This window comes from Dendrobates tinctorius, unplaced genomic scaffold (assembly GCF_039654945.1).
Source record: "Dendrobates tinctorius isolate UK_male_01 unplaced genomic scaffold, ASM3965494v1 ptg000208l, whole genome shotgun sequence".
Classification (NCBI taxonomy): domain Eukaryota; kingdom Metazoa; phylum Chordata; class Amphibia; order Anura; family Dendrobatidae; genus Dendrobates; species Dendrobates tinctorius.
The window spans coordinates 11,203,891-11,230,319 of record NW_027361875.1 but is presented as its reverse complement, the minus strand read 5'-3'; the positions used below and the strand labels follow the sequence as shown (position 1 = coordinate 11,230,319).

At 44.6% G+C, this 26,429-nt stretch overlaps 1 protein-coding gene across 5 annotated transcripts in view; it reads right to left on the bottom strand.

Moving 5' to 3' along the window:
- Nucleotides 1–26,429, bottom strand: part of RALGAPA1 (Ral GTPase activating protein catalytic subunit alpha 1) — a 448,263-nt gene that overhangs the window by 20,010 nt on the left and 401,824 nt on the right. For all 5 annotated transcript variants that reach the window (XM_073554214.1, XM_073554210.1, XM_073554212.1 and 2 more), the window contains one exon: nucleotides 944–1,065. In XM_073554214.1, coding sequence (XP_073410315.1) covers nucleotides 944–1,065 — 122 coding nt within the window. The remainder of the gene's footprint in view (nucleotides 1–943; nucleotides 1,066–26,429) is intronic.

The following is a 26,429-nucleotide window of genomic DNA, read 5'->3' as shown; positions in this document are numbered from 1 at the left end:
GGTTATGGTGAAAGACCTAAAAACGTAGATGGTATGTGAATAATTATTATATAGCATGTTTAGTTTTTTATATAAATGGGGTTGGCCCAGATAGGGGATGTGCAGAGAAGCCATTGTGCTCCATTATCTACACTTTGTGGAATATTTCCTGGGCATTGAGCCACCGATAACAACAAAATGAGACGTGTAGCAGCCGAAATACACAAAAGGCCAATAAATGCTGGGTTAATAAAGTGTTTACAGCATCGTGTGGTGCAGACAACGGCATCCAAAACAATATGGTTGAAGACAGCCTTGGATGTCATTTTTGTGTATTATCATTTACCAATAGGAAGAATGTCAGATAGGGGCAGGGTTTTTTATTCACACATAAAAGATAAAACACAATTGAACTTTTATTTTCTTTGCAGTCAGATGGCAGAACATGTTGTGAACTTTCAGAAAATAGATCAATGTAGCGACTCAATCTGCTCAATAAGATTTACCTGTTAGAAGTTGGCAAAGTCAAAAGCTCCCTAAACATTTAGGATTCTGTGAGCGGGGAGTGTGCCGAAATATGTGCACCGGGTACGCCACAGGTAAAATGCATGTCCTGCTAAAAAATGGACAATCCACATGGAGGGATGGCGGACAGCGGTGAAGCATCACACCCAGACCAATCCCATGTTATCCAAGCATGAATTGTAAGAAATTGCTTAGTCCTCACTCAGACAGTTGGAATTTTTCAAACAGAAAAACATAGACCATTATTCATCAGTGTTTGATTAGTGATTCATCAGCAATTTTGCCCATACGGATAGAAGATGTATGTGAATCCTTAACGTCTGAACTAGGCATAAATGTATAAACCAAATCCTAAATTTCATTGGAGTTAATATAAGAAAAAGAAATAACGAATATAGAAATAAAGCAAAATCATTGTGCATAAGGAAACACTACTTACGTAGATGATGTTGGTTATGGTGTGGAGCTGGACAGAAGACCTGCGCAGCATAATCCTCAAAGGTGGTTGGCTCCAAATGTTGCTGGATAATGAGATCCAAGTACCGCATTCTCTCCTCAAAGCTTCAGTTTTGGGGGCAGGTTAAGAGAAAAAAGTGAAAAATCCAGATTGCAGCACTTACATTGACCGCCTAGACGCTAAAGGGGACATTTAGTTGCGAAAATGTTTGTGAAAATTGGGACATTTCATTAGTCTCGGCCAAATCATCAATGTTTTATGCAATTTATTGCATCATTTTTTAGTACCTATGACAAAAAACTAAAAATAAGAAGAGGAATTCCTAATGAGAAAATGCCTAGGACACAGCTTCAAATATACATTATCCAAAAAAGGGAAAATGGAAGTCAAGTCTTAAAAAATCTCAAATTTTATTATGGTATCATTTAAAAAAATTTTTTTTTCCATTAAATAAGAAAATCAATAAGTACATAAAACATGAGGACACTGCAACAAGAAAAAGTACCGCTACACCATGACGGTAAATAGCATAAATGACTGAAGAAAATAAACATCCCAATTGATATGAATTGATATTTACATATACAGATAAATTATGCCCAAAAATACTGCGCAAAAAGCAAAGGTTTATTGCCACATGTATATCAAAAAATCCTGTGATTTAAATAAAGATACCTTGACAGTATTCAACAGTATTCATTGTGTGAGTTTTAAAATATCAAGGCAAAAAAGTGCAGAGTGCAAAGATACGTAAACAGTAAGTAAATAGAATCAGTAATGCTTGCTAGTGCAATGTATAGGGATAATTACCCCCAGGATGCATGCTGAGACATCAGAGTAAAGAAAGAAGGTAAGGGTACCGTTACACCTAGCGATGCACCAGCGATCCCGACCAGCGATATGACGCAGTCAGGATCGCTGGTGCATCGCTAAGTGGTCGCTAGTGAGCTGCCAAACAGGCAGATCTCACTAGCGACATCGCTGGTGCCGGGTCTCGCTACTTACCTGTCACACCAGGCGATCCTGCGTCCTCCCGCCCGCGTCCACGTGTCGCTCGTCGGCGCCACAGGAAGCCCAGCAGGAAGTGACCGACGAGAAATGGTCCAGCAGCTTCTCGCACAATCAGCAATAACCAGCGGGGGAGCGGGTCGGAGGTAAGTATCAGACACAGCGATATCGCTAGCAATATCGCTGCTACGTCACAAAATCGGTGACTTTACAGCGATATTGCTAGCGATATCGCAGTGTGTAACGGGGGCTTAAGAGGCTAAAGTGCCATAGGTAAACAGTGTAATGAATGCATATTACCTCAGTGGTGCAGACAGGAGAACCCCTGAAAATAAAAAAAATATGCTCTAAAGCAAATTTCAGCAATGTCAATAGGAAGTCAATGAAGTCGGGGCTGTGTTCAGACATGTGCAAAAAAGTTTTTGCAGCCAAAATTCCAAAAAATTCTTTAATATTTTTTCTTAAAAAAAAGAACTAGGACTTGGTGGAATAAGGCCTCCTTGGAGACCTATTTAGCAAAAAATTAGATACCAAGGGGACTTTGTATCTGCATAATGCCATCATTCCTCATTGACGACCCTTTATTTAGAACTCGGTGGGAAGAAGCCTGTACCACCTGCTCTAAATAATTAATAGCGCTCCTAATTGGTAACAACAGAAACACTTGAAAAACTGGATACAGACATAGATTCCATACGCTAGAAATTATTGGAAAATCTGTCCTCTGCTGAAGTGGAAGCTCTTAATAAAGACTTAGATAATCAATTTCTTATTTGGGAAAAGGAGGTTAAAGAAATAAAGACAAAAAAATTTCAAAGAGATTTGAAGGATTTTAATAATGGCACCATCTTCAAATGGCCTTCTAATGGGACGTGAGAACGATCTTTATCTCGCTCATCTTCTATTTCATCAATATCTTCAAGGGGTAGTAGTGGAACGCAACAGCGCACTTACAATCTGAGAAAAAAATGACATGGCCAAAAAAGGATATACCGTATTTTTCTGACCATAAGACGCACTTTTTTCCCCCAAAATTTTTTGGGAAAGTGGGGGGTGCGTCTTATGGTCGCAATATACTAACCTCCAATCATGGCTGGAGGCTGGTGCGGGTGCCGCGGGGCTCTGCGGTGCGGTGGTGGCAGCGGGCTGTGCTCCGGTGCAGGGGCGGCGGCTCCGCCGGCATTTCCTCGCAGCCCGGAGGCCCCCGCACATCCGTTGCTAGCTGCCACCATGTTGCGGTGGCCTCCGGGAACATGGACGCCGGTCTCGTCCCGAGATCTCGGGGGACGAGATCTCGTTGCCGAGATTTGAATCTCATCTCCCGAGATCTCGGGACGGGATCTGAATCCGCGCATGCGCCGTCCCCGGACCGGCGGCCATCTTCCCGGCGTCCATGTTCCCGGAGGCCACCGCAACATGGTGGCAGCTAGCAACGGATGTGCGGGGGCCTCCGGGCTGCGAAGAAATGCTGGCGGAGCTGCCGCCCCTGCACCGGAGCACAGCCCGCCGCCACCCTCACCCCGCAGAGCCCAGCTGCCCCAGCCCACTTGCCCCAGCCAAGTACAGCCCACTTGCCCCAGCTGCCCCAGCCCAGCACAGCTGCCCCAGCCCACTTGCCTCAGCACAGCCCACTTGCCCCAGGACAGCTGCCCCAGCCCAGCACAGCCCACCTACCCCAGCACAGCCCACCTGCCCCAGCACAGCCCACCTGCCCCTGGACAGTTGCCCCAGCCCAGCACAGCCCACCTACCCCAGCACAGCCCACCTGCCCCAGCCCAACTGCCCCAGCACAGCCCACCTGCCCCAGGACAGCTGCCCCAGCCCAGCACAGCCCAGCTGCCCCAGCACAGCCCACCTGCCCCAGCACAGCCCACCTGCCCCAGCACAGAGCCGCCACCACCGCACCAGCCTGGAGCACTGAATGAACTCTGTGACCACTCCTCTACCTGTGCCGGATCCCTTCCCAGGTAAGCTGAATTCGAACTGTAAGACAGACCCCCATTTGACACATTATTATTTTTTTCCCTATTTTCCTTCTTAAAATTGGGGTGTGTCTTATGGTCCGGTGCGTCTTATAGTCCGAAAAATACGGTACTCCAAAAAAATCAAATGAACGTCCTGCGAATTCCTCTTCTAAAATGCAGGTAATTAATTTGCCTGCCATTAATTTACCACCCTCCCAGTTAGAAGTTCTCAGCTTAGGCTTCTCTTTCTCACCCTCCTCTCAGTTTGACCCCTTTTTAGCCACCAAAGACCTCCAGCTCTTTGCCCGCAAATTAGTCCTGAAAAAATTGCATGACAAACCCAGGACAGGGGAAGCTTGGACTGAAGACGAACTGCGCACCATTTCCATCCTTGAAGAGATGGGGGAAAATCAACAGACTTTAGCACCTACAGGTAATACTAAATTTCACCCTCCCATTCCAAAAAAATTTCTTCCCCTTAATCTGTATCCTCACATTGAACTTTTTGTCAAGCTCGTAACCAAAGAGTTTGAGAAATTCAAACAGTCAGGCTCCAGAGACAACCTAACATTTTCACAAAGAAAAGCCTTACGTGAATTAAAGAATCTTAGAGAAATTGTTAAAAAACAAGCAGATAAGGGGGGTAATGTTGTGGTATGGTCTATCCACATGTATGAAAAGGAGGCCTTTAACCCCTTCACCCCCAAGGGTGGTTTGCACGTTCATGACCGGGCCAATTTTTACAATTCTGACCACTGTACCTTTATGAGGTCATAACTCTGGAACGCTTCCATTGATCCCGGTGATTCTGACATTGTTTTCTCGTGACATATTGTACTTCATGTTAGTGGTAAAATTTCATTCAAATAACTTGCGTTTATTTGTGAAAAAAATGGAAATTTGGCAAAAATTTTGAAAATTTCGCAATTTTCCAACTTTGAATTTTTATGCCCTTAAATCACAGAGATACGGCACACAAAAAACTTGATAACTAACATTTCCCACATGTTTACTTTACATCAGCACAATTTTGGAACCAAAATTTTTTTTTGTTAGGAAGTTATAAGGGTTAAAAGTTGACCAGCGATTTCTCATTTTTACAACACCATTTTATTTTTAGGACCACATCACATTTGAAGCCACTTTGAGGGGTCTATATGATAGAAAATACCCAAAAGTGACACCATTCTAAAAACTGAACCCCTTAAGGTGCTCAAAACCACATTCAAGAAGTTTATTAACCCATTAGGTGCGTCACAGGAATTTTTTTGAATATTTAAAAAGAAATGAACATCTAACTTTTTTTCACAAAAAAAATACTTCAGGTTCAATTTTTTTTTATTTTACCAAGGGTAACAGGAGAAATTGGACTGCAAAAGTTATTGTGAAATTTGTCCTGAGTAGGCTGATACCTGATTTGTCGGGGGGAACGACTGTTTCGGCGCATGGCAGAGCTCAGAATGGAAGGAGCGCCGTTTGACTTTTTCAATGCAAAATTGGCTGGAATTCAGATCGGACGTCATGTCACGTTTGGAGAGTCCCTGATGTACCTAAACAGTGGAAACCCCCTACAAGTGACCCCATTTTGGAAACTAGACCCCCCAAGGAACTTATCTAGATATGTGGTGAGAACTTTGAACCCACAAGGGCTTTACAGAAGTTTATAACGTACAGCGGTACAATTAAAAAATCATATTTTTTCCACAAAAATGATCTTTTCACCCCAATTTTTATTTTCCCAAGGGTAACAGGACCTTAAAAGTTATTGTGCAATTTGTCCTGAGTACGCTGATAGCCCACATGTGGGGGTAAACTACTATTTGGGCGCATGGCAGAGCTCGGAAGGGAAGCAATGCCATTTGACGTTTTTGGCTGGAATTGAGATCGGACACCATGTCGCGTTTGGAAAACCCCTGATGTACCAAAACAGTGGAAACCCCCCACAAATGACACCATTTTGGAAACTAGACCCCCTAAGGAACTTATCTAGATGTGTGGTGAGAACTTTGAACCCCCATGGGCTTCACAGAAGTTTATAACATACAGCCATACAATTAAAAAATCATATTTCTTCCACAAAAATGATCTTTTCACCCTCAATTCTTATTTTTTCAAGGGTAACAGGACCCTAAAAGTTATTGTGCAATTTGTCCTGAGTACGCTGATACCCCACATGTGGGGGTAAACCACTATTTGGGCGCATGGCAGAGCTCGGAAGGGAAGCAGCGCCATTTGACGTTTTTGGCTGGAATTGAGATCGGACACCATGTCGCGTTTGGAAAACCCCTGATGTACCAAAACAGTGGAAATCCCCCACAAATGACACCATTTTGGAAACTAGACCCCCTAAGGAACTTATCTAGATGTGTGGTGAGAACTTTGAACCCCCATGGGCTTCACAGAAGTTTATAACATAAAGCCATACAATTAAAAAATCATATTTTTTCCACAAAAATGATCTTTTCACCCTCAATTCTTATTTTTCCAAGGGTAACAGGACCGTAAAAGTTATTGTGCAATTTGTTCTGAGTACGCTGATACCCCACATGTGGGGGTAAACCACTATTTGGGCGCATGGCAGAGCTCGGAAGGGAAGCAGCGCCATTTGACGTTTTTGGCTGGAATTGAGATCGGACACCATGTCGCGTTTTGGTACATCAGGAGTTTTCCAAACAGTGGAAACCCCCCACAAATGACACCATTTTGGAAACTAGACCCCCTAAGGAACTTATCTAGATGTGTGGTGAGCACTTTGACCCCCCCAGTGCTTCACAGAAGTTTATAACGCCCGGGCGTGAAAATAAATAATTTTTATTTTTTCCACAAACATGATCTTTTAGTCACCATTTTTTTATTTTCCCAAGGGTACCAGGAGAAATTGGACCCCAAAAGTTGTTGTCCAATTTGTCCTGAGTATGCTGATACCCCATATGTGGGTGAAAACTACTGTATGGGCACACGTCGGGGCTCGGAAGAGAAGTAGTGACGTTTTGGTATGCAGACTTTGATGGAATGGTCTGCGAGTGTCATGTTGCCTTTGGAGAGCCCCTAATGTACCTAAACAGTGGAAACCCCCCACAAATGACCCCATTTTGAAAACTAGACCCACTAAGGAACTTATCTAGATGTGAGGTGAGCACTTTGAACCCCCAAGGGCTTCACAGAAGTTTATAATGCCAGGGCATGAAAATAAAAAAATCGTATTTTTTCCAGAAACATGATCAATTAGTCCCCAATTTTTTCATTTTCCCAAGGGTAACAGGAGAAATTGGACCCCATAAGTTGTTGTCCAATTTGGCCTGAGTACGCTGACACCCCATATGTGGGAGAAAACTACTGTATGGACACACGTCGGGGCTCGGAAGGGAAGCAGTGACGTTTTGGAATGCAGACTTTGATGGAATGGTCTACGGGTGTCATGTGCGTTTGGAGAGCCCCTGATGTACCTAAACTATTGAAACTCCCCACAAGTGACCCCATTTTGGAAACTAGACCCCCCACGGAACTTATCTAGATGTGTGGTGAGCACTTTGAACCCCCAAGTGCTTCACAGAAGTTTATAACACTCGGACGTGAAAATAAAAAAATCATTTTTTTCCACAAAAATGATATTTTTGCCCCCAATTTTTTATTTTCCTAAGGGTAACAGGAGAAATTGGACCCCAAAAATTGTTTTGCAATTTGTCCTGAGTAGGCTGATACCCTACATGTGGGGGTAAAACACTGTTTGGGCGCATGGCAGAGCTTGGAAGGGAAGGAGCACCATTTGACTTTTTCAACTCAGAATTGGCTGGAATTGAGATCAGACGCCATGTTGCATTTGGAGAGCCCCTGATGTGCCCAAACAGTGGAAACCCCCAATTATAACTCCAACCCTAACCCCAACACACCCCTAACCCTAATCTGAGCCCTAACCCTAGCCCTAACCCTAGCCCTAACCCTAGCCCTAAGGCTGTGTGCACACGCTGCGGATTTTGCTGCGGTTCCGCAGTGGTTTTGGCTGCTGCGGACCCCAGTACCATGATTCCCTATGGGAATCAAAAACCGCAGTGCAGACGGTGCGGAATTTTCCGCACGGATTATCTGCGGTTTTCAACCCGCAGAAAGAATTGACATGTCAATTCTTTCTGCGGATTCTCCTGCGGTTTGCCATCTCCTCTAATGAGGAGATGAAAAACCGCAGGACAAAACCGCAGAGCAATCTGCAGGTAAAACCGCAGGTCTTTTGACCTGCGGTTTCACCTGCGGATTTTACAAAATCCGCGCGGATGAATCCGCACCTAATCCGCAGCGTGTGCACACAGCCTTACCCTAACGGGAAAATGGAGATAAATACTTTTTTTTTAGTTTTATTATTTTTCCCTAACTAAGGGGGTGATAACGGGGGGTTTGATTTACTATTTATGGCGGTTTTTATGTTTGGCGGCTGTCACACGCTAAAAGACGCTTTTTATTGTAAAATAGTTTTTGCATCACCACATATTGAGAGCTATAATTTTTCCGTATTTTGACACACCGAGTCATGTGAGGTCTTATTTTTTGCGGGACGAGTTGACGTTTTTATTGGTACCATTTTCGGGCACGTGACATTTTTTGATCGCTTTTTATTCCTATTTTTGGGACGCAGAATGAACAAAAACCAGCGTTTCATGAATTTCTTTTGGGGGGGTGCGTTTACACCGTTCCGCGTGCGGTAAAATTGATAAAGCGGTTTTATTCTTCGGGTCAGTATGGTTACAGCGATACCTCATTTAGGTCTTTTTTTATGTTTTTGTCGGTTTTATGCAATGAAAACTATTTTATATAAAAAATAATTATTTTTGCATCGCTTTATTCTGTGAGCTATAACTTTTTTATTTTTTCGCTGATGATGCTGTGTGGTGGCTCGTTTTTTGCGGGACAAGATGACGTTTTCAGCGGTACCATGGATATTTATATGCGTCTTTTTGATCGCGCGTTATTACACTTTTTGTTTGGCGGTATGATAATAAATCATTATTTTTTGCTTCGTTTTTTATTTTTATTTTTTAAGGGTTCGCTAAAAGGGTTAACTAATGGGACAGTTTTATAGTGCGGGTCATTACGGACGCGGCGATACCTAATATGTGTACTTTTATTGTTTTTTTTTTATTATTTTCAAAAAATGAATTTATTGGGGAATATTTTTTTTTTTTTTTACTAATTTATTTGGCGATTTTTTTAAATTTATTTTTACATTTTTTTTTATTTTTTTTTTACTTTATTACATAGTCCCAGGTGGGACATCACTGTCCTGTGACAGATCGCTGATCTGTCACATCACAGATCACTGTGACAGATCAGCAATCTGTCACAGGCATTGAAGCAGACTTCCTCTTGCCTGCGCTTTGCAGGCACTGAGGAAGCCAGCTTCCTCAGGTCCCCGAAGGCCCCCGTCGCCATCTTGGATTCGGGGGCCTGGAGGATAGGAGCCCCCCGCAGCAGCGCTGCACATTGCGCTGCCGTGGGGGGCTCAGGGAAGCACGGAGGGAGCCCCCTCCCTGCCGATGCTTCCCTTTAACTCCCGGTACACCGCGATCATGTTTGATCGCGGTGTGCAAGGGGTTAACGTGTCGGGGGCGGTCCGTGACCGCCCCTGACACATAGTGCCGGGTGTCAGCTGTGATAATCAGCTGACACCCGGCCGCGATCAGCGGCGCTCACCACGTGGGCGCCGCTGATCGCGGTAGACGTACTATCCCGTCCACGGTCATACGGGCCCGGGTACCGTGGACGGGATAGTACGTCGGATGTCAGGAAGGGGTTAAACAGCTCAGGAATGAGGTCTGTTATAAAAAATTGACATTTAACCCTACCTTTAAATTCAAAGGGGAGCTACAGAATATTCTTGATCGGGCATTTGACAATGGTCTCATCATGAAAGCTTTCAGAGATCACCTGGTACCACTCTATCCAAAAATGGCATGTACAGTGCCTACAAGTAGTATTCAACCCCCTGCAGATTTAGCAGGTTTACACATTCGGAATTAACTTGGCATTGTGACATTTGGACTGTAGATCAGCCTGGAAATGTGAAATGCACTGCAGCCAAAAAGAATGTTATTTCTTTGTTTAATTTTTTTTTAAATTGTGAAAAGTTTATTCAGAGGGTCATTTATTATTCAACCCCTCAAACCACCAGAATTCTGTTTGGTTCCCCTAAAGTATTAAGAAATATTTCAGGCACAAAGAACAATGAGCTTCACATGTTTGGATTAATTATCTCTTTTTCCAGCCTTTTCTGGCTATTTAAGACCCTCCCCAAACTTGTGAACAGCACTCATACATGGTCAACATGGGAAAGACAAAGGAGCATTCCAAGGCCATCAGAGACAAGATCGTGGAGGGTCACAAGGCTGGCAAGGGGTACAAAACCCTTTCCAAGGTGTTGGGCCTACCTGTCTCCACTGTTGGGAGCATCATCCGGAAGTGGAAGGCTTATGGAACTACTGTTAGCCTTCCACGGCCTGGACAGCCTTTGAAAGTTTCCTCCCATGCCGAGGCCAGGCTTGTCTGAAGAGTCAAGGCTAACCCAAGGACAACAAGGAAGGAGCTCCGGGAAGATCTCATGGCAGTGAGGACATTGGTTTCAGTCAATACCATAAGTAACGTACTCCACCGCAATGGTCTCCGTTCCAGACAAGCCCGTAAGGTACCTTTACTTTCAAAGCGTCATGTCAAGGCTTGTCTACAGTTTGCTCATGATCACTTGGAGGACTCTGAGACAGACTGGTTCAAGGTTCTCTGGTCTGATGAGACCAAAATCGAGATCTTTGGTGCCAACCACACACGTGACGTTTGGAGACTGGATGGCACTGCATATGACCCCAAGAATACCATCCCTACAGTCAAGCATGGTGGTGGCAGCATCATGCTGTGGGGCTGTTTCTCAGCCAAGGGGCCTGGCCATCTGGTCCGCATCCATGGGAAGATGGATAGCACGGCCTACCTGGAGATTTTGGCCAAGAACCTCCGCTCCTCCATCAAGGATCTTAAGATGGGTCGTCATTTCATCTTTCAACAAGACAATGACCCAAAGCACACAGCCAAGAAAACCAAGGCCTGGTTCAAGAGGCAAAAAATCAAGGTGTTGGAGTGGCCTAGTCAGTCTCCTGACCTTAACCCAATTGAAAACTTGTGGAAGGATCTCAAGATTAAAGTCCACATGAGACACCCAAAGAACCTAGATAACTTGGAGAAGATCTGCATGGAGGAGTGGGCCAAGATAACTCCAGAGACCTGTGCCGGCCTGATCTGGTCTTATAAAAGACGATTATTAGCTGTAATTGCAAACAAGGGTTATTCCACAAAATATTAAACCTAGGGGTTGAATAATAATTGACCCACACTTGTATGTTTAAAATTTATTAAAATTTAACTGAGCAACATAACTTTTTGGTTTGTAAGATTTATGCATCTGTTAATAAATCCTGCTCTTGTGTGAGGTTTGAAGGCTCTAACTTATTTGCATCTTATCAAACCTGCTAAATCTGCAGGGGGTTGAATACTACTTGTAGGCACTGTATATATTTTATACCTAAGATACACAAAAATGCACTAGTACCACCTGGACGTCCCATTGTTTCAGGCAATGGGAATTTGTGTGAAACCATCTCCAAATTCTTAGATTTTCACTTAAAACCACTGGTATCTGATCTCCCTTCTTATGTCAAGGATTCTGGAGACCTATTGAGAAAAATCGATGGTATACCCCTTGAAAAGGATATGTGGTTGGTTACCATGGATGTGGAAGCACATCAATTCAACATCAGGATGGAATTTTGGCTGCAAAAACTTTTTGCACATGTCTGAACACAGCCCCGACTTCATTGACTTCCTATTGACATTGCTGAAATTCGCTTTAGAGCATAATTTTTTTATTTTCAGGGGTTCTCCTGTCTGCACCACTGAGGTAATATGTATTCATTACACTGTTTACCTATGGCACTTTAGCCTCTTACCTTCTTTGTCTACTCTTTGCACCAGCGATCCTGACCGCGTCTCTTCGCTGGTCGGGATCGCTGGTGCATCGCTAGGTGTAACGGTACCCTTACCTTCTTTCTTTACTCGGATGTCTCAGCATGCATCCTGGGGGTAATTATCCCTATATATTGCACTAGCAAGCATTAAGGGCCCGTTACACACTGCGATATCGCTAGAAATATCGCTGTAAAGTCACCGATTTTGTGACGCAGCAGCGATATTGCTAGCGATATCGCTACATGTGATACTTACCTCCGACTGGCTCCTCCGCTGGCTATCGCTGATCGCGTGAGAACGTCCTGGACGCGGGCGGGAGGACGTCAGGATCGCCGCGTCTGACAGGTAAGTAGCGACCCCCGACCCCAGCGATGTCACTGGTGAGATCTGCCTGTGTGGCAGCTCACTAGCGACTACTTAGCGATGCACCAGCGATCCATATCGTTGTCGGGATCGCTGGTGCATCGCTAAGTGTAACGGTACCCTTACTGATTCTATTTACTTACTGTTTACATATCTTTGCACTCTGCACTTTTTTTGCCTTGATATTTTAAAACTCACACAATGAATACTGTTGAATACTGTCATGGTATCTTTATTTAAAACACAGGATTTTTTTATATACATGTGGAAATAAACCTTTGCTTTTTGCGCAGTATTTTTGGGCATAATTTATCTGTATATGTAAATGTCAATTCATATCAATTTGGATGTTTATTTTCTTCAGTCATTTATGCTATTTACCATCATGGTGTAGCGGTACTTTTTCTTGTTGCAGTGTCCTCATGTTTTATACAAATTCCAAAATTTTTAATAAATGTCAGGCAAAGTCTCTCCCTCTATCTCATGCTAAGTGCAATTTATTGTGGCCCCACGTACACTTTAGAGTTGGGTTCCCCATACAAATTAGACTGTTGTCCGAACCTGTTGATATTGGTGGATTCGGCTGACATTAGTCAGAAGTTTAGGCCACCATTGGCAGAATCCACCAATATAGACAGGTTGGAACAACAGTCTAACTAGTAAGACGGAAATCAGCCGAATTCATCAATATCGACAGGTTTGGACAACAGTCTAATTTGTATTTCGGACATCAACTGAAACCACCATCAGCTGATATTCAGCAGTTTTACAGCTTTACAGTTTGCACACATTATTATCGCTGTCCCCGATGGGGCTCACAATCTAAATTCCCTATCAGTATGTCTTTGGAGTGTGGGAGGAAATCGGAGAACCCGGAGGAAACCCACGCAAACACGGGGGGAACACACAAACTCCTTGCAGATGTTGTCCTTGGTAGGATTTGAATCCAGGACTCCAGTGCTGCAAGGCTGCAGTGCTAACCACTGAGCCACCATGCTGCCCAGGGTTGGCACAACAGTCTAATTTGTATGACGGACATCAGCCGAATCCACCAATATCAACAGGTTTAGACAACAGTCTAATTTGTATGGCGGACATCAGCTGAATCCACCAATGTCAAAAGGTTGACAACAGTCTTATTTGTAAGAGAGAGGATTCCGGCAGCTGCTCTCTTCTAGAGAGCTCCGGCAGCTGCTCTCTTCTAGAGAACTCAGGAGCGTTTGTGTCATGATCCATGCTGGATCATGACAGATAAAAGCACTAGTAACCTTTTTTTTCCTTAAGCTGTGTGCTTGGAGTTGGTTTTGCCCCCGGTGGCCATTAGGGTCATTGCACTGTGGTGATTTCAGTTTTAGTTTTGCCCCTGGTGGCCGTTAGGGTCATTGCACTCTGGTTACATTAGTTTAATGCACGTGATTATGAAGCAGGTGTGATTGCTCTGGTTTAACTATATAGGTGTGTCTTGTTCTCTCACTCACATTTGGTGATATTGCTCATTTCCAACCAAGTCTGGTGGAGGAAGGAACTACAGAGAGAAGTTCCTTGCAGCTCACGCAGAGCTCTGCTGTAGTAGCTTCAGGTGGAAGCTAAATTCTGGTGGTGGACTCTGTTGCTGGGAGCAAGAGCAACAGAGCAAAGCTAAGTGGTGTTACCCCTGTTTTGTAACTTTCCTTTTGTGTGTTTCAGTGCAGTGGTGGGATTAGTTTCTGCACCGTCCATTTCACTACAATGGGCTAGGTGCAGGGCGAGCTAGGGTTTTTAGGTTCCTGATCGGTGCCCGGTGCGGAACCGGCCTAGGGATCGTTAGGAGTGTAGAGACACTGACTCAGGGGAGTGCAGGAGGTCTCCACGTCCCCGTTTCCTATCGCAGGGCCCTCCATTATCAGTTTCCCTTTATTACTTAAATTCGCCCTGCTGAAGGAGGTGTATCCAGTTATATGTGTAATACTGAAATTTGCCTGCTGGAGGCGGTGTATCCGTCTGCACGTTATATTATTTAAATTCTCCCTGCTGGAGGCGGTGTATCCAGGGTCACGTGTGACATTTTTATTATTATTATTTATTTATATAGCACCATTGATTCCATGGTGCTTTACATGAGAAGGGGTTACATACAAAATACAGATATCACTTATAGTAAACAAACTAACAATGACAGACTGATACAGAGGGGAGAGAGGACCCTGCCCTTTTGGGCTTACATGCTACAGGATGGTGGGGAAGGAGACAGTAGGTTGGTGGTTTGCAGCAGTTCCGGTGTTGGTTGAGGTGATATCACCGGTAGTGGTGAGAGAGAAGGAGGTAGCGGGGTCATTGCAGGCTGTAGGCTTTCTTGAAGAGGTGGGTTTTCAGGTTCCCTCTAAAGGATCCAAATGTGGTTGATAGTCGGACTTGTTGGGGCAAAGAATTCCAGAGAATAGGGGCTATTCGGGAGAAGTCTTGGAGGCGGTTGGGTGAGGAGCGAATAAGTGTGGAGGAGAGAAGGAGGTCTTGGGACGATCGGCGATTACGTGAGGGAAGGTATCGGGAGATTAGTTCAGAGACATATGGGGGAGACAGGTTATAGATGGCCTTGTAGGTCAGTATTAGTAATTTGAACTGGATACGCTGAGGGAATGCGAGCCAGTGACGAGATTTGCAGAGGGGAAAAGCGGAGGAGTAGCGAGGAGAGAGCTGAATTAGTCGGGCGGCAGAGGTAAGGATGGACTGGAGAGGTGCAAGGGTGTTAGCAGGGAGACCACAGAAAAGGATGTTGCAGTAGTCGAGGCGGGAGATGATGAGGGCATGCACAAGCATTTTAGTAGACTGAGGGTTGAGGAAAGGCCGGATTCTGGAAATATTTTTGAGCTGGAGGCGACAGGAGGTAGAAAGAGCTTGGATGTGCGGTTTGAAGGACAGAGCAGAGTCAAAGGTTACTCTGAGGCAGCGGACTTCTGGTACTGGGGAAAGTGTGATGTCATTAATTTTTATAGCTAGGTCGGGTAAGGAAGATCTGAGAGATGGAGGAAAGATGATGAGTTCAGATTTGTCTACATTGAGCTTGAGGAAGCGAGAGGAGAAGGAGGATATGGCTGATAGACACTCTGGGATTCTGGACAGCAGAGAGGTGAAGTCTGGGCCAGAGAGGTAGATCTGGGTGTCATCAGCATAAAGGTGGTAGTGGAATCCGTGGGACTTCATGAGTTGCCCCAGACCAAGTATATAGATTGAGAAGAGTAGGGGTCCTAAAACAGAGCCCTGGGGGACTCCAACAGAGATAGGATGGGATGAGGAGGTGGTGTGGGAGTGGAAGACGCTGAATGTGCGATTGGAAAGGTAAGAGGAGATCCAGGATAGGGAAAGGCCTTTGATGCCGAAGGAGGAGAGGATCTGTAGTAGGAGGCAGTGGTCAACTGTGTCGAATGCAGAGGACAGGTCTAGAAGCAGGAGTATAGAGTATTGTCCATTTGATTTGGCTGTAAGTAGGTCGTTAGTAATTTTGGTCAGGGCTGTCTCAAACAGTGCCATAGAAATTCGCCCTGCTGGAGGCGGTGTGTCCAGTCACACGTTGACCATCACAGTTTGGCAGAGTGAGGGCTCCTGTGTTTGGGAGAGATGGCCAAGTTTGCCCCCGCCTGAATGATTGACAGCACCATCATTCGGCCAACAAATATCTAAAGTGTATGGGGGCTTTAACCACAGATATAACAATTCAACACCTAAATGCCATTACTGATTAGTATGCCATAAAAGTAGGACTGTGCACACAGCGCTCAAATCTTCTGTAAAAAGTGTACTATCCTGAAGGCACAGGTGTATTATTATTATTATTATTTATTGTTATAGCGCCATTTATTCCATGGCGCTTTACATGTGAGGGGGGTATACATAAAAACAAGTACAATAATCTTAAACAATACAAGTCATAACTGGTACAGGAGGAGAGAGGACCCTGCCCGCGAAGGCTCACAATCTACAGCGGGATGGGTGATAATACAGTAGGCGAGGGTAGAGCTGGTCGTGCAGCGGTTTGGTCGATCAGTGGTTACTGCAGGTTATAGGCTTGTCGGAAGAGGTGGGTCTTCAGGCTCTTTTTGAAGGTTTCGATGGTAGGCGAGAGTCTGATATGTTGTGGTAGAGAGTTCCAGAGTAGGGGTGATGCGCGAGAGAAATCTTGTATGCGATTGTGGGAAGAGGAGATAAGAGGGGAGTAGAGAAGGAGATCTTGTGAGGATCGGAGGTTGCGTGCAGGAAAGTACCGGGAGACGAGGTCACAGATGTATGGAGGAGACAAGTTGTGGATGGCTTTGTATGTCATGGTTAGGGTTTTGTAATGGAGTCTCTGGGCAATTGGGAGCCAGTGAAGGGATTGACAGAGGGGAGAAGCTGGGGAATAGCGGGGGGACAGGTGGATTAGTCGGGCAGCAGAGTTTAGAATAGATTGGAGGGGTGCGAGAGTGTTTGAGGGGAGGCCACAGAGCATGAGGTTGCAGTAGTCAAGGCGAGAGATGATGAGGGCATGGACTAGGGTTTTTGCAGATTCTTGGGTGAGGAATGAACGGATGCGTGAAATATATGGTGTATGGCATTGTACTGCACTGTACTTGTGTAAAGGAAGAACAGACCATACACAACTGAAAAAAAAGCCTCAATGCAAACATGTAACCCACCGAGTGACAGCAAAAAGAAGCACTTTTAATGTCCTTCAGGTTAACGGAGCCCTATAGATATATTTAAATAAGCCAAATACAAACACCCTGCGACTGACATTGAAGTCTATGGTAAGTGTGCTGCGTGCAACTTGCAACAGAAAATCCTACGCATTTGGACAGATTTGTGACTTTGTGTCGTACGTAGTATATCCCAAGTCATGACCATATGCCATTGGAGACTGTTACATCCAATACTGCAATACAATGTGGGGTAGACAAGGCCTAATAGCTGTCTGTTTTACAACCAATCATAAGTTCTAACAACCACTCCTTTTGTATATATGTAGATCACTCTACTTTACAAAGTGAACCATGCATGATCAGCTCGGCGGACCCCACTCATCAGGTGGAGATATGCGCTATATAAGATACCTTATGTAATTGTGGCCACAAGCAGCATTTCCATTTATTGAATATGGGGTGTAGAATATTTTGAGGAAAGTAATTCTTCATTTCCTCTGTGGTCCTTGTAAATGTAATGTGAGCAGGAGACGGAGAGGACTAGGGACGATGTATAAGGAAGAATAGGAATAAATGGGAGTGATACAAAGGCCAGGACATCTACGCCTATTCCCGTGTATTGGGACATTTTGTAGGGAACATATATAAAAAATAAATAAAAAATTGGAATGTATAGGAGCTAAAACAACTCAAGTACACAGCTCTATCCACCAAGGACTATGCTGGCTACAGAAGCAGCAAGGCTAGGAATCATGAATGGCCGGCTATCAACTTCTCTGTTAACGGCCGCTTCAAGTATCACAAAGCAAGTGCGATCGGGGGCATGACGACATGTGCACAGACTTCATTGTTTGTATATTATAATGGGAATCAATGGCAGATATAGGCATATAGTTGCCAACACCTGGGCCATATGTGCAACATGCACACTAAACGTAGCCATAGTTGTGAACCTACAGTGACTTTTCACCAAACTGATATAATACAAAAAAATTCCAAATGTGGACTCGTCTCCTATGGCTGGATCTGAGGTGTGTATCCATGCGGAGGAAAGGCGACCGTAGCGTCTCCCAGCTGCTGATTTCTGTGCAGTTAATAGAATCCTCAGATTCGCAGCAAGTCTTCCTTGCACATGAAATACTGCCCTTTGTCTATTACCAAAACTAATTTTCTATTTGGCTGAAAAAGAAGAAGAAAAAAAAACAGTTCTCTTCTGCCTCCCGTGGAGCTTTTCATTAGGTTTAGTTCACTGAACTTCTAAGCTATTCCTCTGAGGCAGAAAGGTAAAAAACACGGAGACGAGATGAGCTTGTTAGCACATTACAGACACGGCATCTAGGAGGGTCCTAGAAAATCCCACTGGTGTGTTAACTACTCCCTGTAGGCGTGCTGGGGATGAGGCGCCTCCGATTGATCACTCGTATTCACACTACAAGTTGTACAACGCTGTATAACCAATACTCTACATTAACGCAAACACCCTGCAAATATTCCGATATTGCCTACTCAACACCCGTTATGGCTCCAGAATAACGAGTATGCCCAAACAGATCACGATCAACGGGAGTAATGACAAGTTCTTCAAAGGGTCAACCATTTGGAAATCTGATAGCAATTTTAAGGGTGATCTCCCATGGGTGCGGAAAATCCGGTGCGAATTACTGTAGGACCTAGGCTTTATCCATTAGGTGTCGTCCACATTGTAGCTTCTATGTGAGGAGGATCTCTCATATTTGGAGGGTGGAGAAAATCACAGTCTGCAGTAATATTGTTGCTGTCAGAAGGCAAAACCTGATAGACTCCTATATAAGTCAAACAGGTGCATCAAAAGTCGTTCGGACCCATTTGAAAACTGATGTGCATTGCTCGATTACCAGTAGAAGCCTGAGCCTTCATAATAAGGCTGAAAATTATATATAAATATATACTAATAATATTTACTACTAGCTGACTACACTGCTTAAGTACAGACTATGGGAATCCATGCACCCGACATGGCTCCTTGGCATTTCAATACACACTATATGGACAACAGTACGGGACACCTCTCTAAGTCAGGGAGTGAATTCAAGTTTCTCATTCAGTCCAACGGTGTATAACATCCAACCCTTCCCCGTTATACAACATCCGTCCCCTCGCCCCAATGTATAACATCTGTTCCCTCGCCCCCCCGATGTATAACATCCATCCTCTCACCCCGACGTGTATAACATCCATCCCCTAGCCCCCAGGTGGATAACATCCGTTCCCTCGTCCCCAGGTGGATAACATCAGGTTCCCTCACCCTCAGGTGGATAACATCCGTACCACTTTCCCCCGATGTATAACATACGTCCCTTCGCCCCCAGGTGTATAACATCCGTCCCCTTGCCCCCACGTATATCACATCCGTCCCCTCGCCCTAAATCATTCATCCTCTCTCCTCAGGTGTATAACATTCATCCCCTCGCTCCCAGGTGTATAACATTTTTCCACTCGCCCCCGATGTAGGACATCCATCCCTTCTCTCACAGGTCTCTCACATCCGCCTCCTCGCTCCCTTGTGTATAACATCCGTTCCCTGCCCCCTCGGTCTATAACATCCGTCCCCTCACCCCCCATCTAGAACATCCGTCCCTTCGCTCCCAGGTCTAACACATTCATCCACTCGACCTCCGGGGTATAACATGTCTATTCGCTCCCCGTGTATAATATCAGTCCCTTCGTCTCCTGGTGTATAACATCCGTCCCCTCACACCCCGGAATAAAACATCCATCCATAGGTTTATAGCATGTGTCGCCTCGCCACCCAATGTTTAACATTTGTCCCCTCGCTCCCAGGTGTATAACATTCTTCCCCCTCGCTTCCAGGTGTATAACATATACCACCTGGCCCCCCCAGGTGTATACCATTCATCCCCTCGCTCCCAGGTGTATACCATTCGTAAGGTGTAAACCTTCGTCGGCTTAAACTAAGCTTCTATACAAGGTGGACCAGTTACACTGTGTTACCAAGGTTTTGTCCCTCGGACAATTTTGAGTGTTCCTGATAGGTTTTTTTCATGCTGATTTCAGAAATGACTTCAGATTTTTCCTATCAAGTAAGGTTTTTGAGAAATGATACGAAACATTATAATATTCTGTTATAATTCTAAAAACTCATATGAACTTTTGAAACCGTATATTCTGAATTTTCCACTGAAATAACAAATCGCTGATCTACACATATGAAAGCACTTATGCGCATTCTGCGCAGGCGCATTGACTGTTTCGGCTGACCGTGTACGGAGCATACCACATCTCCTGGGCAGGGGAGGAATCAAAAGACAATACTGCCATACAGTTAGGTCCATATATATTTGGACAGAGACAACATTTTTCCAATTTTGGCTCTAGACATTACCACAATGAATTAAAATTCAAATTAAAATTTGTTTAAAAACAAAACAATTCAGATGCAGTTGAAGTTCAGACTTTCAGCTTTCATTTGAGGGTATCCACATTAAAATTGGAAGGGTTTAGGCGTTTCAGCTCCTTAACATGTGCCACTCTGTTTTTAAAGGGACCAAAAGTAATTGGACAGATTAAATAATTGTAAATAAAATGTTCATTTTTAGTACTTGGTTGAAAACCCTTTGCTGGCAATGGTAGATGTCACGTGTAATTGTCCTATGTGACTCGGCCCGCAGGCCGGTAACTAATACAATAAGACAAGGGGAATAGGGAAAACCTGGGTAACAATAACAATGGTGGCCCTGCAATAGGGAAACGGGGAAGTGGAGACCTCCTGCACTCCCCTGAGTCAGAGTCTCTACACTCCTAACGTTCCCTAGGCTGGTTCCGCACCGGGCGCCGATTAGGAACCTCAAAACCCTGACTCGCCCTACACCTAAACCCTCACTAGGGAATTGGTCGGTGTGGAAACTAATCCCACCACTGCACTAAACACACATAAGGAAAAATGACAAAACAGGGGAACACCACTTAGCTTTGCTCTGTTGCTTACGCTCCCAGCAACAGAACCCAACCTGCGTGCATCTTTTCCTCCACCGTGTCCGACATCTAGGTGCACTGTCCAGAAATGGACCTTCTCAGCATCATAGGGCAGCCTTGGAGCAAACAAAGTCCCGCAAATGAGTCCAGCTTTTCTGCCATAAAGTCCAGCATGCTTGAGTCCAGCTCTCAGCAACAGCATCCAGCATTGAGTGCAGCTCTACACCATAGCTGCCACTCCACCAATCCATGCACGAACTCCTTGCTGACACCATAGCCACGACTCCACCACGCCATGCCAGCACTCCTTGCAGACACCATAGCTGACACTCCAGGAATCTCACTGAGCTGCCCGTGACTCTCCTTTAGCTCCCTCCTTCACCCAGGCTTGCTTGCAAATGAATACTTTATCACCAACAGTGATTAACACACCTGATACTCTCTTATAGAGCTATCACACCTGTTACTTGATTACATGCACAAACTAAGGTAACCAAAGTGCAATGACCCTAATGGCCACTGGGGGGAAAACTACAACTGAAATCACCACAGTGCAATGACCCTAACGGCCACCGGGGGCCAAACCGCCTTTTGCACATAGCCAAAGGAAAAAAAAAGGTTACTTTGTGCATTTAAACTATCAGATCCAACCTGGATCATGACAGTAGATTTGGATATTGATACGCCTACCTCCTGGAGTGTGTTGTTCACTTGGATGGCTGTTGTGAAGGGGTTTCTCTTCACCATGGAGACTATTCTGCAAACATCCACCACTGTTGTCTTCCGTGGGCGCCCAGGTCTTTTTGCATTGATGAGTTCACCAGTGCTTTCTTTCTTTCTCAGGATGTACCAAACTGTAGATTTTGCCATTTCTAATGTTGTAGCAATTTCTCAGATGGGTTTTTTCTGTTTTTGCAGCTTAAGGATGGCTTGTTTCACCTGCATGGAGAGCTCCTTTGACTGCATGTTTCCTTCACAGCAAAACCTTGCAAATGCAAGCACCAGACCTCAAATCAACTCCAGGCCTTTTATCTGCTTAATTGAGAATGATATAACGAAGGGATTGCCCACACCTGTCCATGAAATAGCCTTGGAGTCAATTGTCCAATTACTTTTGGTCCCTTTAAAAACAGGGTGGCACATATTAAGGAGCTGAAACTCCTAAACCCTTCATCCAATTTTAATGTGGATACCCTCAAATGAAAGCTGAAAGTCTGAACTTCAACTACATCTGAATTGTTTTGTTTCAAATTCATTGTGGTAATGTCTAGAACCAAAATTAGAAAAATATAAACACCTCATGAAATACATCAGACCAAAATTGTATAAGAGTATAAATGGTGTGGTTCTATAATGAAAAGGACATTACCACGGAAAAATCGCATACAAACACAACAGAAACGAGAAAAATTGCGATAAAAAAATTCCAATAATACATAGGTATATAGGTACTAGGAGGGGAAGAGGTCCACCAAACAGCACATGTTACAGAAGGGCGCTCACAGGAACACCATAGCAATCAAAGTATGTCTTGCTCATTATAAGCACATATGGGAATACATATGAAAAAACTATCAATCAAATGATATTATTGCACATTCCCCACACGGCCTAGAAAGACATAAAGAACATGGCAAAACTTGTGCTACCCACATTATTAATGATTAATCATAAAATTGTGACATTGCCAGATCAATAGATGAGAGCAGGTCCTGGAGCGTCCACCCACAACGCGCGTTTCGGCGGTCTGTGCCTTTCTCAAGGGGTCTGTAACATGTGCTGTTTGGTGGACCTCTTCCCCTCCTAGTACCTATTTATTTAATAAAGATTTTTGATTTTTTGCATATACCTATGTATTATTGGAATTTTTTTATTCACAATTTTTCTCGTTTCTGATGTGTTTGTATGCGATTTTTCCGTGGTAATATCCTTTTTAAAATTAGAAAAATGTTGTCTCTGTTCAAATATATGTGGGGAGGAGGACCCCCATATAGTGATTGGGCCGGAACCAAGGGGACCGCCATCAGAGTTATTGAAGGAATCACATCAGGAGGATTACAAAGGGAGACATGCGACTGAGGTTGTCAGGGCAACAGGGGGCGGGGCTAGGGTAAAAGGAGCAGGGGACGCGCTGAAGTGGCAGTTGGATAGGAGTCAGAGTGAAGGCAGGGAGGAGAGTGACTTGCAGGGGCACCGACAAGAGCCTGTGAGGAGAAAGCTGCGCATTTATCGACGAGAGAGACTGTTACCGGAGACTGCTACCCACCCCCGTTCTCAGAGAATCGTCCCCGCTGTCCCCCGCCTTGGCGAGAGAGGAACTTTACCTCAGGTTGTGGCCGTGAGTACCCGTAACCAGGCCACAGAGGCCTGGGCACTTCCCCCCAGCCTTCCCCCATCACGCCGACCCGGCCATCACTGGCCTGAAGGTACGCCACCTCGTCACAGGCGAGATAAAAGGCTCGCTACCCTGGCTTTGGGAGAGACTCCATGATAAAGGACGGTTACAGGTAATCTGGGAACTGCGTCATCACCGCGCGCCACCTCCATAATTTTCTTCAGGGCCTGTTGCGCCCCACCGGCAGCGCTTTCTTCAGGGTCTGTTGCGCCCCAACGGCCTCGTTTTCTTCAGGGCCTGTTGCGCCCCAACGGTATTGCTTTCTTCAGGGCCTGTTGCGCCCCACCGTCATCACTTTCTTCAGGGCCTGTTGAGCCCCATTCCTCCCAGGAGTAACGAGGCGTCAGGACAGCTGCCTCAGCGACCTCTACGCGGCCACGTTCACGAACCTGTCAGCCCCTGGAAGGCTAAGTACCGCAATAGTGTTGTTAAGATTGTTGAATCCCTGCGTGGGCTGTTTGTCCCAGTATATCTTGGTTGTTCAGTTAAGCCCCTGAGGCTAGTTTGATAAAAAGTTATTTCACCAACCACCATCCGTCTAGTGTCTCGTCACTGCATCCTGCGAACCTGCAGAATCCTACATATATATGGACCTATCTGTACTTAGAGCATGGCTGAATGGATCACGACCTTCAATACCGCTCGCTGTCCCAATGATATGGAGTGAGCATGTAATAGATTGCTACTTCTGCCTTAGGCTAGGTTCACATAGCATTATGGCAGTCCGTTTAACGGCTTGCATTACAAAGCAGCATTAATGCAATGTAACGCATCCGTTAACGCTGCCTAACGCATGTCATAATCGGCATGCATTAGCGATGTGCCGTCATGCTGTGACGGACCCTCGGACGCGGCCTGCAGTGTTCGAGGGTCCGTCACTGCTAGCGCAGATGGAGCATCTGCGCTAGCGCGATCGCATAACGTGATCAAAAAAGGAGTAGCATTAGCGCAGTCCATTTAACGCATGCGTTGAACGGACTGCCATAATGCCATGTGAACCTAGCCTTACAAATGTAACAGGATATTCAGCAAAGAAAAAGAAATCAATAGAACATCCTAATCTTCCTTCAGCCATAAGACCAGTGTCACACGATGAAAGTCTTTGTGTTCCAAAGCCGCCCAAAGTATGGACAATGGAGGATGACGAAGATGAATTAACATTGTCAGTGGAAAATGAAACTTCTGCAGACCCAGACTTTGACAGCTCCAAAGAAGGGTAAATCCGCACAGCGGGGAAGCCCACTCCATGCACAGGTTGTGCTTGAACTAAGCTGCACGCATATATACAGCAATGAATGCTCCGTAAGATGGGGTGCCTCTCCAAAAAAAAAACAAAATAAATGCCAAAATCAAAAGAAACGGATGGCACTCACTGATAAAAAAAACTTCTTTATTCCAATACCTTAAAACATTGGTGTCGGGAGGATGGGAGCAGGAGTGGAAGGGACGACAGTCGTTTTGCGCTGCAGTGGCGCATCTACTGGTGACACCAACCAGACTTTGAGCCTTCTACATCTAATCCACATCTGTTCAGTCAAGCTGATCTGAGTGACTTGGTCAGAGATTTGAAATTGTCAAAGAGGCAGGCATAATTATTGGGATCAAGGCTACAAGAACGGAATCTCTTATTACCTGTAACAAGAGTTTCTGTTTTTCGCAGTCTTTAAGAAGACCTTTATCAATTTTTCAACCATGTTGACAGTTTAGCCTTTTGCAACAACGTCTTGGGGTTGTTTGGTGCTCTTGGATGCGAACATGACCCGAAGGAATTTCATTGACTCGTCAGTTTTAAGTCTGAAGGCAGTTTTACTACACTATGGAAATATCTATCGTTCTATACCTATTGGACATGCTGTACGCATGAAAGAAACGTATGAAAATATGGAGTTACTGTTGACCCACATTAATTATAGAATTATAACTGGATCATATGTGGTGATCTAAAAGTTGTTGCACTTCTTATTGGACTGTAGCTTGGATATACCAAGTATTGTTTTATTTGTGAGTGGGACAGTCGTGCATGAGAAATGCACTATTTCAGAAAGGACTGGCCACTTCGCAAAAACCTGGTTGCTGGACAGAAGAATGTTAAACATAATCCTCTCATTGATCCAGCAAAGATATTTCTCCCTCCTTTGCATATTAAACTTGGGGTTATGAAGAATTTTGTCAAAGCAATGAACAAAGAATCGGAAGCCTTTTCTTACTTGCGACAGAAATTTCCAAGAATAAGTGATGCAAAGATCAAAGAAGGTGTTTTTATTGGCCCACAGATCAGAAATATAATGAATGACAGTAGCTTTGATGGTCTTTTGCAAGGTGCTGAACAAGTGGCATGGAGAGCCTTTAAAGATGTGACCTTCAACTTCCTTGGCAACAGCAGGGTACCGAACTTTAAACAACTCGTGGACAACATGCTCACAGCATATCATTTGATGAAATGCAATATGTCACTAAAAATGCATTTTCTGCATTCTCACTTGGACTTTTTTCCAGCCAATCTTGGAGCCGTTAGCGATGAACACAGTGAAAGATTTCACCAAGACATTGCGCTGATGGAGAAAAGGTACCAGAGAAAGTGGATTACGTCAATGCTGGCTGACTGTTGCTGGAATCTTATTCGAGAAGTATCTGACATGGATTAAAAATGAAAGTCGTCTGCAAAACACTTTTGAACAATTGCTTTTGCTACTGACATCGATGCACATGTATGTAGGTGTCTCGGATGTCATAATGTAGACTATAAACTGTTGTTTCTTAAAAACCTTAGATGATACAGACTTTTGGAGCACATATTCCTGTTCAGCATATCAAAATCTATAAGATACAATAAAATTTTCTCAGGGGACAAGAACTTCCCTGAAATTTGTTGCGCAGTGATTTAATTTGCTTATCTATGCAAGCCGACCCCGTATGTTGACAATGCTCCCCAATATGTCAGCTCAGTCTGACATATTGATGCTCGTGTCGTTCATATCATCGTTCTGATATACAACTGATCGGCCATATGTGTAAGGCGGCTCTAAGGCTATGTGCACACGTAGTTGGAAGTGCTGCAGATTTTTCCGCGCGGTTTTTGAAAAATCCGCAGGTAAATCCACAGGTCAAAATACCTG